This window comes from Caloenas nicobarica, chromosome 26, assembly GCF_036013445.1.
Source record: "Caloenas nicobarica isolate bCalNic1 chromosome 26, bCalNic1.hap1, whole genome shotgun sequence".
In the NCBI taxonomy this organism is placed as follows: Eukaryota; Metazoa; Chordata; class Aves; order Columbiformes; family Columbidae; genus Caloenas; species Caloenas nicobarica.
Window position 1 is genome coordinate 576,320 of NC_088270.1, and position 14,356 is coordinate 590,675.

General features: G+C 51.3%; 1 protein-coding gene across 11 annotated transcripts in view; it reads right to left on the minus strand.

The window, feature by feature from the left end:
• Positions 1–14,356, minus strand: part of CADM1 (cell adhesion molecule 1) — a 124,035-nt gene that overhangs the window by 35,405 nt on the left and 74,274 nt on the right. For 10 of the 11 annotated variants that reach the window (XM_065652205.1, XM_065652202.1, XM_065652204.1 and 7 more), the window contains 2 exons: positions 1,152–1,298; positions 157–309 (listed from right to left, as the gene is read on the minus strand). In XM_065652205.1, the coding sequence (XP_065508277.1) occupies positions 157–309; positions 1,152–1,298 (300 nt within the window). The remainder of the gene's footprint in view (positions 1–156; positions 310–1,151; positions 1,299–14,356) is intronic. The other variant, XM_065652200.1, reaches the window with a different exon arrangement.

Consider the following 14,356-nt stretch of genomic DNA (forward strand, 5'->3'; position numbering starts at 1 on the left):
TCGGACACTCTTACAGAGCAGCGACAGCACCGACCTCCCATCCTCCAGGCTGTCTGTATTGAACCCCACTCGCTGGAAAACCTTGCAGCCCCTCCAAGAGGCTGGTGAGTGGGGAACACCTCTGCAAACAAAAGGGCTCCCAGGCCCGGTCCTCACCCAGCACGGTGATGGTGGTGTAGATCTCCTGCGGGGGGTCGGTGTAGAGCTGGCAGAAGTACCGGCCCTCGTCGGAGATGGAGACGTTGGTCAGGGACACGCGCAGCTCGCTGTTGGAGAAGTTCACCAGCTGGAACCTGCTGTCCTTGAGCGCTGCGGAGCAAGGACACGCTCAGGGACACCGCGCGACAGAGCCACAACCCTATAAAAACAGCCCGGGTATCCAGACCAGCACCTCGCAGGTCCCCAGCTGCTCCCCCATCCTGGTCCTTACCCTTACGGCTGGACTGTACAGTATTTCCGTTCTCAGACCATTACAAAGAATCAACACAAGCAAATCACCAAGCACAGCATTGAATCTCTGGGCTGGTTTTATTATCAGATGGCTCAGGGACACATAGGTAAAATGCTTATTGTGAGAATACATTTCTACACTGACCCATTTCTGACTGTACACAGTCAGTAGACAGCATGAAAGATAAAAGAACTGGGAAAAGCATAGTTTAAAATTTGTACACTGACCAGCAGCCGCTGCCCAAATTCTGTCAAGAATTTGGAAACTGAGGTTTTTCAGTCTTACCAGCTGAACACGCTTCAGGGCATCGGCACAACATGCACAGCCAGGCTCATCCACGGGAGATTTGGGTTGGTTATACAGAAACTTGGGCTGTCTCGAAACTTGGACCCAAACAGATTACCTCGGAGAACACTCAGTGTCTCGGCGCTGCCCTATTCGATTTGTGTGTCAGCTAAATATTTGGCACTCAATTGCAATTCCCTGAATTACTACAATCAATTCCTATCGCAAAGTAAGACAGTCCGACTTTTAAAGGCGACCATCAAGGTTTCCATTAAAGAGAAGGATTATGATTGCCTGTCTGATCTACCCTCTAAACCACTGACTAAACTTTAAGAGTCTGGCATTACATTAAAAGCAGAGATCTCCCGAGTGCAAGCACGCGCAGGACGAGCTGTTACCAAACCAGGAAACTCACGTCTGAAGTCTCTGAAATAAATCGTTTGTCTGTTGGGGTTCAGGAGCTGAATCACCGAGTCGTCGCTGTTCTTGACTCGGCAGCTGATGGTGGCGACGTCTCCCTCCACCACCGTCACATCTTCCGTCACCAAATTCTGACCGTCACCTGCAGGAGAGAGCAGAGGCGGGATGACGAGGTCAGACACGACGCCGGCACGTTGCGTTTGGCGACGCTGAGCTCCAGCACCGCCGGGTGCTCCTGCAGAACGTGCCCCGCGGCACAACCCACCAGCCACTCTGCCCAAACCACCTGCCTTCCTCCCCAGCCAGCGCAGCCGAGGAACAACTTGTGTTCTCTGCAGGAGCAGCGTGGGCAGGTGACGCAGGAACGGCCTGGGACGTCTGCTCTGTGTATGGGAAAGCAAAGGACGGGGACAAGCTCCCGCTGGACACCCCTCCACGCTGCAACACCCGCATCAGCCTCAGGGCAGCCGGTTCCGCACCACGCACACACAAATGGCAAAAACCCACCTCCTCTCTCGAAAGATGAATTTTGTTAAATTACCTTGAAAGAACAATTGGCTATAAGCAGCATTTATCCTTTGACTTGAGCAGACTTTAGGGAAGCGGTTTTTACTCACTCTGGGTAATCAGTAGGCGCTATTAATGTCCAGAGGCAGGAAAAAAAGAACGATGCAATTATGCTGCGGGAGCCTTGTAATCATTTACAGGTCGTCACCTCGAAAACTCTCCTCCTAATGAATCGAATCATCGCATCACACGCACACAGAGATCTGCTCCACACGGTAAGGAATGCAGGGGACGGGCATTTGAAAAAAGCGCTTTGCACGTCAATTTGTCCATAAGCACCGGGAATCTCACAACAATGTTATTTATGCTCTATTTTTTCTCTCGTCTTGCATTGCCTCCATCTTTCTTTCTTTCTGACTTATTTCTATTAGTTGACGTGCCTTGGAAATGAATGTTTGACAGAAAGTTTGCATCGTTTGGAAAAAGAGAGGTTGATAAATTCTCAGACACCTTTCCACGCCTGATGGCACCGAGTTGAAGTCTCGGCACATTTTTCTGCCCTCGTGGCATAAATTTAGTTTCTCGAGATTGATGAAGTTTGAATGGTAATCTGAGAAGCGGCTGCCAAAGAGCACAACCCCGACAGGAGCGCCGGGCCTATCGCGGGGGGGCACGGAGCCCGTCACGCTGATTAAAGACAACGGTGGGCAGGACAACCCATCAAACCCACAAAATGCCACTGTACCCATCGCTGGGCGCTGGACCCCGGCACAGAACCGGTCCCCGGCAGCCACAGCGCAAACCGCGTTCCAGCGTCTGGAAATCAGTGCCAGCCAAAATATTAAACATTCCTAACGGCTTCTGGGGAGTAATTTCATCAAAGCCATCCAAAACAAGGTTCTTGCACAAGGATCAGCTTGATATGTTCTCATAAACGCAATATTCCCTACAAATCATTAACAAAGCTATTAAGATTCGATTTCCATCTAAGCAATTATTGCTAGCATATTTTTTTACATTTACTTTAAAAGACTCAATCCTATTTTCAATTCATTAAACTGTTCCTCGCATTTACTGAATTTTACATCAGCTTAGAAGCCTATTTGAATTAATAAGAATTACAGTAGAAGTAATTTAGAAATAAATTATTTGAAGTTCAGGCCACTGAAGCCGTTCGCGCCGGGATGCCACTACATCGAGCGCGCTGAGCGATGCAAACTCCAAAATAAAAATGCACGAAATAAAAAAGCGAGGACTCTTTAGACCCATCTTCATGCCAACAGTTCGGGAGGTTTCTTGGTCAATGTTTACTGGCGGTATTTAGGTATCTTGAGGAGCACTACGTACATTCACAGCGTTACAGCATGGTGTAACAGGAAAGGAAGCACCGGGGGGAAAACGAAGTTTAGGGACCCAGCACAGAGTCACAGAAGTGAAGAGAAACAAAGCCAAGCTGCTACTGAAAATCAACTTTAAATCACCTGCCAATTAGCAGCACTTTGGGGGGACAGGTGGGAAAACAACCCCTTTATTACCCAAAGCAACTCTCTGGCCTCATCAACTCAATCTCTCTGTGCAATGCGAAGAACAGCATCGCGTTTTACAGCTCCTGGAAGGGGCAGTGAGGTGCAGGGATGCAAAGCCTGAGGAATGATTTGGGTAGAACCTATACCATTAATTTCTGCACATCTTTCTGCCTCAGACCACTGCAGTATTTGCTTTTAAGGCTGCAAAGTAAGACACAGACGAGTAAATTGTGTTTCTAACAAGTTCCCCGTAGCCGGACACAGCCCAGGGACCTTGGCTCATACGCGGTGCTCACATTTCAAATGAATTCTCCACTTGCAGAACACCGGGACAGAGCCAAGCGTCAGGGAGAAAGGAGGGAGAGATTTAAAGTCCGTGTTTGCGAGCACGGTGCTTCCATTTGAACAACCCTCCCCGCAGCCTCTGTTGCTGATTCAGTCTGCAGGACACCAGCACAAACCGAGAAACAAAAATTGTCCCAACACCTAAACAAAAAATCCTCTTAATAAATGGAGTCAAAGGAAACAACCCACGCAGATACACAAAGTATTTGTTCAGGTGCTCGAGGAAAAGAAGACACGACGATCAATCCACAGAATTAATGTAGCTGGAATGCCAGAACTCATCAGTCCACTGCAGGTCGCTGGAAGGAACCTGGCGGTGGAACAACAGCCCCAGGTGAGACGCGTCGGGCGGGTTTGTGGAGGTTTTGGGAAGGCTGCAGGAGCCAAGGAGGCCCAGCTGTGATCAGGGCCTGTCGGAGCAGGTGAGGCCAGCAGGCCCAGGGCCACTGAGCTTCTGTGCAGACGTGCTCCAAGGAGGGCAGAGCGGAGCCGGCGGAAGGAGCTGGAGCTCCACACATCTGCTCGTCGCATCTTGAGAGACTCTTCGAGAAAGCCACGCTCGTCACACTTGAACTTGGGAGAAGAACCGACAATCCCCGCTAATTGTGCCAGGAAGAAAAGGAAATTGCTTTCTCCGGAGTTAATTTCATGACATCGTTTCATGGGTGAAGGAACGATGACGTGGCTTCCAGCGCCCGCCCGTGTCCCTCAGCGCGTATTCGAGCTGCACGGCGCGGGGACAGCCCGGTGCTGCCAACCCCCGCGTGGCCCCGACGGGAGCCCGAGGCCACCCAGCCCGAGCCACACGGGCGTCCCTCAGCAAGGCCGCTTCTGCCTCCATCCCCACCCTCGGGGGAAAACTTTGTTTTGCACCAAGATTTACAGCTAACATTTTGAAACGGCAACTTTCTCTTCTAATAAGATGTAATTACCAGTTTCGTGACCCTGAGTCAAGTACCTCTGAGACTCTCCTGCATTCAAGTAGCTCTTGTTCCCTCTTGAACATCTTCTCCGCGGCCAAAGCGCGAGTGCGCTGCCCACGGCAAGGAGCTCTTCAACAACAGTAACGGCAGCAAACAAACAGAATTCTAGAAAAATCTCCTTTTTGACTTCACTCTGCTGTGCAGGTCTGTCACCTGCAACACACCGCTGTTCCGTTTCGCCCCGTGGAAATCCCGGTTTACGGAGCACCGAGAGCCGCAGGCACCTTCCAGCAGGGTGCTGCGCTGCACCCCAGAGCAATTGGGACAGAGCCGGCCCGTCCCCACTTCTTAGTCTGTATTTTGACAGGTGCAAACGGGCCAGGGCCGTCCAGCCTCCCTGCTCCAGCTCAGCTGCTCTCCTCCTCTCACAGAGAACGTGCGAGCTTGTGCTAAAAATTACTTGCTGTGAGGAGCGTGTTTATGTTAGGAAACATACACTTCAGGAAAATATACTGCAAATGCAAGCAAGTTGTGCACAGCTATTAGATTTGTGGAGAAAAAAATGCTGTAGCCACCTTTAGGGCTTTGCTCGCTTAAAGAGTAAAGAATAAAAGATGACAATAGCTCCGAACTGACACCAGAGGCTGTATTTACTTTAAACATCTGTGAATTACTGCGTGATGAAATGGCACTGGGGAATTCTCCCTCCTGGTTTGTAGCCGAAATGGTCCAGAGCTAGAGAGGCGAGGTGTGCTGCTGCTGGAGCGGCGCTGCAGGGAGCCGCTGCTCTGCTCAGCCGTGCTCCCCGGACCACTAAACACGGTGTTCCCCATTCCCAAGGTTCCCACGATCGCCCCACTTCCCGCGAACCCCGCGGAGGAGCAGCCCCAAATCCGGGTGCTCCCCACAACACAACAGAGCCAAGAGCACCGACGGGGGCTTCGCGTCCCCCAGCACATCCCTGCGCCACAGCAAACCCGTCACCGTGCCCCATCCACCCACCGCCTGCAAGTCTCTGTTGATCTTAACAATAAAAACCAGCGTGCTTGTGGCCACAAGGCTTTTCAGCCCCGAGCGCTTCCTGACATCCCCGTGTTCCCCCCTCCCCTCCCTTCTCTGCCATCACCCGTATCCACAGCAGCGCAGATTTACGATCTGTCACCTGTGCTGGGATTAGATGTCACGTTTGTCTTTCTATTATCCAGATACCAACAGATAAAATTCCCGGGCAATACATTGCCTGTCCCCTCAAAGGTCAGCGGTGGCGGATGCTGAGGATCGATACCGATCTGATCTGTCACTGACCCAGGGGGACGCGGCCAACGAGGCTCCGGGGAGCTGGGCAGGGAGGAGTTTGGCACAGCTCACGGCGTCAGCGCCGCTCCCAACAATGTCTATTGCTCTGCACATCTCATTCCACGTTTCTAACCAAACCTTGTCACAGAGAGCAATTCATAACGATCGCCAGAAATGTGGTCTTTCAGAGCGCGACCACATTTCCAGTTCATGGGTTCAGAGCATTTGAGGGAGGAACCATGAGTCACGCTCGCCACAACGGACCTTCAGATATCTAAACGCACCATCTGCATGTTCTGCTGCCATGGCTAAGCTGGAAAGCTGTGTGCTATGCTTTCCCTGCTTTAGAACTAGTTTCTTAACCCTTCTGACAATTCTTAAATAAAAGATGTTGCTATGGCAGCTTTTTATTTTATCTATCCATCCACATAAGAATGGTCCAGGAGTTTAACTGACTCACCACACGAACAGCTTTGAAGGAAGAGAAGCAGCCGATTCTGGAAGCTGACAGTCCATCATGAGACAATAAAAGGTCACTTATTCCCAGACTCATAAGGTCAGAGGTTTACAGAGCATCATCCACAGGACAGCAGCAGCTCCTCGTACGCAGCAGACAGGAACATCTTTTTGTGAAGGATTTGAGAGGGAGGCAGGACGGGACGCCGCCCCGAGGGATGCCTGCGGGCACCGGGGGGACTCTGCAAGGCAGGGACCTGTCCCTTGTGTCCCTGCAGAGCCACCACGGCCAGGGCCACCCACAAACCCGGCCCCGGGTGAACCTGCAGAGCCACCATCACCAGGGCCACCCCACAAACCCGGCCCCGGGTGAACCTGCAGAGCCACCATCACCAGGGCCACCCACAAACCCGGCCCCGGGTGAACCTGCAGAGCCACCATCACCAGGGCCACCCACAAACCCGGCCCCGGGTGTCCCCGCCAGGGCGGCCGCTCAGCAGCAGCGTCGGCGCGGGAGAAGGTGTTTGCCAACACGTCCCAGCAGACTGCTGCCTCCCTCCAGTGTGTTTAAATAATCCTCAATTAGGATCAACACTCATTTATTATTAATGCCGCCCTAATACAGAGCTCCTTATCTGCATTTTATCTTCCAGCTGCATCGCTATCAAGGACTCAGCCAAGATCCAGGGAAGCAAACCCCAAGTCAGGCGGCGTTTAAAACACCGGTGGAATTTCCTCGCCGTCGGGACTCGCTCCGTTCCGAGCCCACGTGCCGCAGGTCGCTGCAGGTCCGGGGGGAGCGCTGGGGAAATATCCAGGTTTCACAGACAACGAGCGCAATCAGTACCTGCTCATTACCAGAACACGATTCCCCAGCCCCTGCTGCCCCATTCCCCGCTCTGCCACGCGGGAAAGCTGTGGCAGCCCCTGCGAACGGGACGAGGGGATTCTCGTGTTTCAGGTTTGTCACCTGCCCTGTCACCTCCATTTGTGTGCCGTGGGGCTGGCAGCACCCACACGCTCCGGGCTGAGGACGGCACCGCTCACGCTCTCAACGGCCACCTGTGGCATGCAGGAAAATCTCCTGCGTGGTCCCCGGCACCCGTCAAACCAGCACCACCCCAGCAGAGAGCGGGACCGCGCCGGGAGCAGGGGGATCTCCCCAGGGGATCCCTCGCCGCCCGGCTCGCGGTGAGGTCCAGGTGCTGCGCAAAGACGCCGGCGCCATCAAACCCCAGTTTTGTCTACACTCAGTTCTCAGATCCGACAGCAACGCCCACGGCCCCAAACCGCCGATACGGATCAGTCAGAGCGACAGGTTCTCCAAGAGCCAGGAAAGCGCTTTCAAGTGAGATGAAGGGTTTCATTTTCCTCTAATGAGCACATATGTCTTATATCCATACCTGTAACCCATTTCTTGCAAATTTTGTAACGTCATTTTTTTTTTTTTTTACTGTCAGTAGCATCTGTCACAACGCGCAGCTTAATAATCTCTTCTAAATCCAAGAAATCTTTATTTCTATAAATCACCCAAATGACTTTTGATCACCAGCCTGATCTCTTTCCTAGAGAAAGGATCTCCCTTAACTGCCTGTGCGCGAGTTAAAGCCGTTTGGAAATCCTTAGTTCCACCACTGCAATAGGCAAGAAGTAAATGATGAAATTAATATCAAATGTGCAAACCTGTAGAAAATGTCCTGAAGCATAGTGGGATAATAGGTAATAGATTGGAATACAATATTTTTCTTGGGGTATTCTCGGCCAATTCCCATTCTTTGGCTAAGGCGGCGTGCAGTCAGCTCTAAATTACAACACTTTCCTTGCTGCATTATACACAGAAGTTATTCTGTAAGCGTTCAGTAAAACACCTGCAGAACCTTTATCCAAAGTATTTGCTGTTATGGAAAACAAGAAAGCAAAACACTGACCAGCTCAAATGATTGAGAGCTTGGACATCTAAACCCCGCGTGCAAACCCATTGAACAACGAAGCGACAGGAAAACCACCGCCCAAGATGGAAACAGCATTGATGCAAAAAGCAAAATACAATTATAAAGTGCTCTGTGCTCCCAAAGGCTCAGCCCTTGGGAAAAGATGCAGCATCAGCCCTCAATCTGGCACCCACCAGATTTATAAGTGTTAGTAAAGGACCAATGCTAACGTCTTGAAACACTAAAGTACTTGCTACAGACTCCGCACATCTCCCTTCAGCCTCTGCCCAGCAGCTCTTCCAGGCTGGGAGAAACAAAATGCACTTTTGTATTTTTTTCTCCACGTTCATCTCTGGGATTTGCTTTGACTAAACCCATAAAAGCAGAGGAAGGGCAGATGGTCGCGAGCCCCGCGCTGCCCGCCGGGCCGCGCCAGCTGCAGGAGGCGCAGAGCCCCAGCGCCGCCTCTTTGTAAAGACGCGGCTCGCTTGGTACACGCTCATCCTTCACGCCGGCTTTTCAATAGCCAATCTGGGTCTGTTTGCTGGCAAACAGGACAGAGGCAAAGTTGGAAGGATGGGAAAAGAAACCGTATAGTGCACACAAAAAGAAACGGCGATTTTATAAATGGCGTTAGCCCAATCCCCCTTACTGCCTCTAGCAATGAGGCCACAAAATCAATATAATCCCCCTGATGACGGCGACACCTGAGCTCCAAGTAGTCCCTTCTGATCAAGCCTTTGGTGAATTTTATCACATATTTCTTAAAGCTGCAGATGCCTTTTAAAAATTGATTGTATTTAGTTTTTAATTAAGTCTTCGTCTTTGTACAAAAGCCCATAGGCCTTGAAGTTTAGATTGTCATTTTAAACAAAAGTAAAATGGTAAATGCCTTTTACACGCAACGCCATTAGATATAATTAAGCACTGGGTAAAGCATACATCGTGCTATAAATGTCATTTACTTTTACAGTTAAACTCATCAACATTTATCAAAACGCTGCCTCGAGAAAGAGCGAGACGGCTCCAGCGCCTTCGAGTCGCTGTTGTCTTTGGCGCAGGCAAAACTGCAGCAGGAAAACCCTTTACGTTTCCGATTTGCACGGTTTTGAGCGAATCGTTAACTCTGCGCACGGGGCTGCGTGCCTGCGCATGTCGACGCTGGCGAGGGCTCCGGGGCGCCCCAAACCAGGGGCAGGACGAGTGACTGCCACCCCAAACCTGGACAAGGGTCCCCGAGGACGAGCCGCGGCCGGCGCCGCGATGCCGGCGCTCACGGACGCACCGTATTCCTGCAACAGGCAGGAGGCCCGAGAGAAAACGGCGTTTTTGCATCTGCTTTCTGTGTATTTGAGCTGCCACAAAAGGGATGCGAACCGTAAAGAAAGGAAAACACAAGCAACGTGCACTACTAGATACTGCTGTGCCTGTTCTATTTTAAAATCCCAACATTTCTTGTTTTCTCCTGAGAAGAATTAAAACATGCAAACTGAGCCCATTAGAAGCAATTTTCAATTTACTGCTCCTCCTTGATCCTCACACAGTAAACACCAGCAGGCATCAGCTCCATCAATAAGGATCACAGGCACCCAGTTGACTGTAAACCATGTCGAGCTCCCTGACTCTGCAGCCTCAGACAGAAGGAAAAAAACCCAAACCAACGGATTTGAAATGGATGTTTCATCATTACCCACCATTAAAAAATTATGCTGTGGTACAACTGCAGAAGTAGCAAGGAGAGAATGCTGAGTGCTTGTGCGTGTATTTATTATTTCCCCCTTTCTGCGGTTGTGTAAATGTGTGTTTTTAGGCAGAAGGGGCTCCTCCTCCTCCTCTGTCTCTGCTCCGACATCGCTCTCCTCCGCAGCGTGTTGGCAAGGCAACCGGCATCGCGGGGACCTGGCAACCGGCATCCCAAGGACCCGGCAACCGGCATCCCAAGGACCCGGCAACCAGCAACTGGTAACCGGCATCCTGAGGACCCGGCAACTGGCGCTGCTGGTCTTTAGTGAGGTTGTTCCCGATGGGAACGTGTCCTGTGGGTGGCAATGGGGAGCAAAAGGGATGTTAGAAAGGACACAAGAACAGCGAGGGCCATGAGATGCTTGCCATCTTTGGGGAAGAAAACCCCTCAATCTGTGAAAATGTCCAAGAAACTTATTCTTCCCCCAGGTTTTTTTGCCCTCGTGGTTCTCAAGTGAGTTTTTGCCGCCTCTTCTGGCCGCTCCCTGGGCTGCTCAGCTGCCACATTTCTAAGGTCGAGGAGCAGGTTTCAGAGCGGAAGGGACTCCGGTGGGTGTAAAGATGTGCTCTGGCCCCACCAGCCTCCTCCTGCCCCCGCACCCGTGGCTGAAGCTCCTCCAGCCGCTCACCTGCCGTACGAGGGCTGTTCGTGAACCTCTTGTTGCACATTTACAGCTGCCCACAGGTACAGCCAGGGATCTCGGAAACGGACACGACATCCCAGCCCCAGTCCCATGGGTCACCTTGTTTTAAAATTGTGTGCAAACACAGAGACCACTTCACTAAAAATCTGTCTTCTTAACTGCTGGAAACTGAATTTAAATGCATGTATGCAGCGCTCCTATCTGTTCGCTATGCTGAGTTTCTCCTTTGGCCTTATGATAAAAGAATTGCAGGAAATTAGAACCAACCTTCCTCCCAGCCTAGCAAAGGGAATTAATTACGGCGAGCACAAAGTCAGCACTATTCCAATAAACCAAAGCAATCCATTCCAGTGCTGAGAAGCAAGGAAAACATCCTGGAGGCTCAATACCTCGCTCACCATTCACACCGCGTCCCGCCGTGGATATTGCAGAACAGCTGTGCCAAGGACTATCGCAAAGCCAACATTATCTCTGCCGTTATTAGAATTAAACACGGCCTCTTCTGCCCCGCACGCAGCACCGACGTGGCCGCGACTACAAAGCAACCTCAAGAAGGCTGCAGGTTCCTGGTTTCAGGGCAGGTTTGTGGCTGTGGACGGACCCGTCACTCGTGTCTGCGCCGGAGAGAACCATGGTGGGCGGCTGAGGTCAATATACAGATGGGCTCCCCTCTCTTTCTTTGTCAATACAGGGATTGTATTTCTAAATCGCATCCTCCCGCAGCTTGTCCCGGTGTCCCCCCGTCACAGCCAAGCGCACTCAGACCTTCCTCTGACACGAGGGACACACGAGACCTTTTACAGGTGTTGCCAACAGCTGAAAATCTACCAGACGTTCGCCTAGCATTTCTTTCAAGAACAATTTAAATTATGCACAGTCTTCAACATTCCCTTCTCAAACCCCAACAGTTTGCAAAGATCCGCTTATTCCTGCCAGCTCTGATGGAGCTGAACGCCTGGCCCTCCGGCACGCAGCACACCGAGGGCAGAACGCTCACAAGCAGGCTCGTTCGGAAGGGAAGGAATCTGCGATAAACAGCTCAGAGCACAACCGTGGAAGTTTTCAGCAGTTGACTGTTTTATTCAGGAGCTGCACTTGCATCCAAAAGCAAGATAAATTCCCTCTAGATCACTCTTGTGCAAAAACACTTTATGAAACACCCTCTAACTTAGAGTAAGGTCTGTCAAAACTACCTGTCCTTAAAATGCAGAAGCCTCGAACTTTCAGTAATGCTGCTGTCAATTAACTGTACGATGCACCATATGTTAGAGCTACAAACATTAAGCACAATAACTCAGCGTGGGTAATTCTTTTAGCAAGTCACTGAAATCACAGTCTGGCTCAATCTGGCTCCTAAAAGCAGTCTAAAAACTTTAAAATGGCTTTTGCTGAAATGCCACTTGGGTGGCTTCTGCACCGAGCCCTGGAGCGGGGAGCCCGCACTCTGCTCCGCGGGTGGATTATCCCCGAGCACCGCTGGCGATGGGGTGATGGATGCTCCGGCTCGCCGTGCGACAGCAAAACAAACCATCGTGAGTCGTAAGGCTTTACGGGTATGCCGTTCCGTACAATTTCCAAAACACCCGGATGGCACCCTGCTCATTAGCAAACCCCGCTGCAGCGAGCGCGGGTTCTGTGGGCGCGCAGCGAGCGCGTCGCACGGCCGGGCTGCGGGGACGGCGCCTAACGAGCCAAGGCAAAGTCTGTTTTCATACGCCCGAAGAAACAATAGCGCAATCAGATGGAGGGAGGGCGTCAGCACGGAAAGAGATCCAGCTGCCAAACTCTGCCTTTCAATCCGGAATGCGATATAAGGAATTAAAGCTGCCGCCCTCCAGCCACAGTCCGTGTTTCAGACTGAACCGCGAGACACATTGTACCTGTCGAATCACCAAAATCCAGCGGGACCCGTTTTTCAGGCTGGCTCAGAGGGTTTTCGGTCTGTTTTCTAAATAAACATCAGCAAAGTGTGTGCTGATAGGAGAGTTACTGTGCAGACACCACACGCCTGTCTCTGAGCACACCTGGCAATAACTAACTGCAGGAGCCAAAGGGAGGTTTATTCAAACTTCACTTCTTGTTTGGCACTTAGCAAACTCCAAGGAAAACATTCAGAAGCAGGAAGATTTAAAATACCTGAGTACAAACCCCAGGGCACCGACAGGTATGTGCAACAGGGGACTGTCTGTTTACAAAATCTACGTTTCGTTATGCTTTCTCACCTGGAACTGTTGTGCTGCTGCACCTAAGGCAGCTTTGCATTTCTGCTTTGCAAACGGGAGCTTGAACCCAGCAAGCGCCAGCCCGCCCATTTGCAAAGCTCCCGCGTTACTCTAAGCTGTGAGATTTTGGGAGTTGGTCTCAACTTGATGTGAAACAAGAAGGTTTTGGTGCTTCAGGACTGGACTCTGTCCTCCAGCAGCACCCACAGCACGGTTCACCTGTCCAAGACCCACCGGCATGGGGGTGTTAGGCAATAAAAACCTCCCGAGCATCATCCCCCATCAGGGCTCGCGAGAACATGGCTGATGGAGAGACAGCAAAACCTTCCAAAGCACCGGGGGAGCTTTTTGCTATGATGAGACTCGCCCCATTGAGAAAACGACTTGCAATCCTTTTCTGGTCTGAAAAAAGCTCAATCACGCCTCATCAGCACAGCCGAAAAATCATTAAGAGTGAAATGCAGAGGAGCCGCAGCTCGGGCTGTTCTCCCCGCGCTGCGGTTTGGACACGCAGCCGGAGCCAGGGGAACATTCTGAACGGAGCCCAATTAACAACCCTCGTCTATTCACGTCAAAAGCTTTCGCAGCTTTCACTCTGAGTTTTGCTTTTGTCTTCCCGCATCCCTTCCCAAAGCTGGGCTCATTACCCATGTCGAGCAGTTTGGTAATTGCTTGGGAATGCGGCTCTCAGCACAATACCAGGCCAGGCTGCTTTGAGGTCTCCCAGCGCTGCAGAACGCCGTGAAAACCCCAAACGCAGCTGTCTGGCTCGGAACCAGGTGGCTCGGCCGGCCCGGAGAGCTTTGCTTGGCACCGACACCGGCCCTGCCGCCGTGCCGTGCAAACCGGTGCCGGAACATCCCCAGCGGGGCGGGATCGCCTCCGTGTCCTCGGTTCCGCGGCCGCCCTTTGCCAGCACCGAAACGCGGTTTCCGCAGGCCAGGGGAGCCATTCTGCCTAAGGAAAGGGACGGATAACACACAACTCACACCTCGGCGCGTCCCACGGATGGCTCAGACCCCAATGCACCATTTAGCTGAACACAGCAGTCCAAGACCCCGAGCATTGTTCTCCAAATACATTTACACCGTTCTCAGACTTGCACACACAGTCTTCGCTGTTTCATAATCTGTATAGGAACTAGAAGGAAATTCAGCATCTTTACTTAGAAAGTTTTCCCCAAGTAAAAATGTGAAGGCTGAGAAACAGGTCAGAGAACAGTCTCAGAACTGCAGCAAAAGAACTACATCAACATCCCCCAGGAACACTAAAGAAAACAGTGCGGTGCAATTATCCAGAGTAACTGCTCTCATGTGCTCTATTCAGAGCCTGGCTCGGGTAGAAGCTGCATCTTCCAGTTTCTCCTTGAACGGAAGACAAGGGCCGACCAACAGCAAAGAGGAGACGTCACCAGAAACTCATCTATTTGTCTGCAACAAGCATGTATGTCCCCAGAGGGGTGACAGAAAGGAACGTTTTCTGGAAGTAACACCCATGGCGTGTGAAAGACAGTCTTTCTATGAGAAAGAAATTTTGGATTGGGTTTCTAAAAGCATCGGCCTGCTTATCAATCTAGGAGCAGCATCTTTAAAGGTCACATGTGGAAA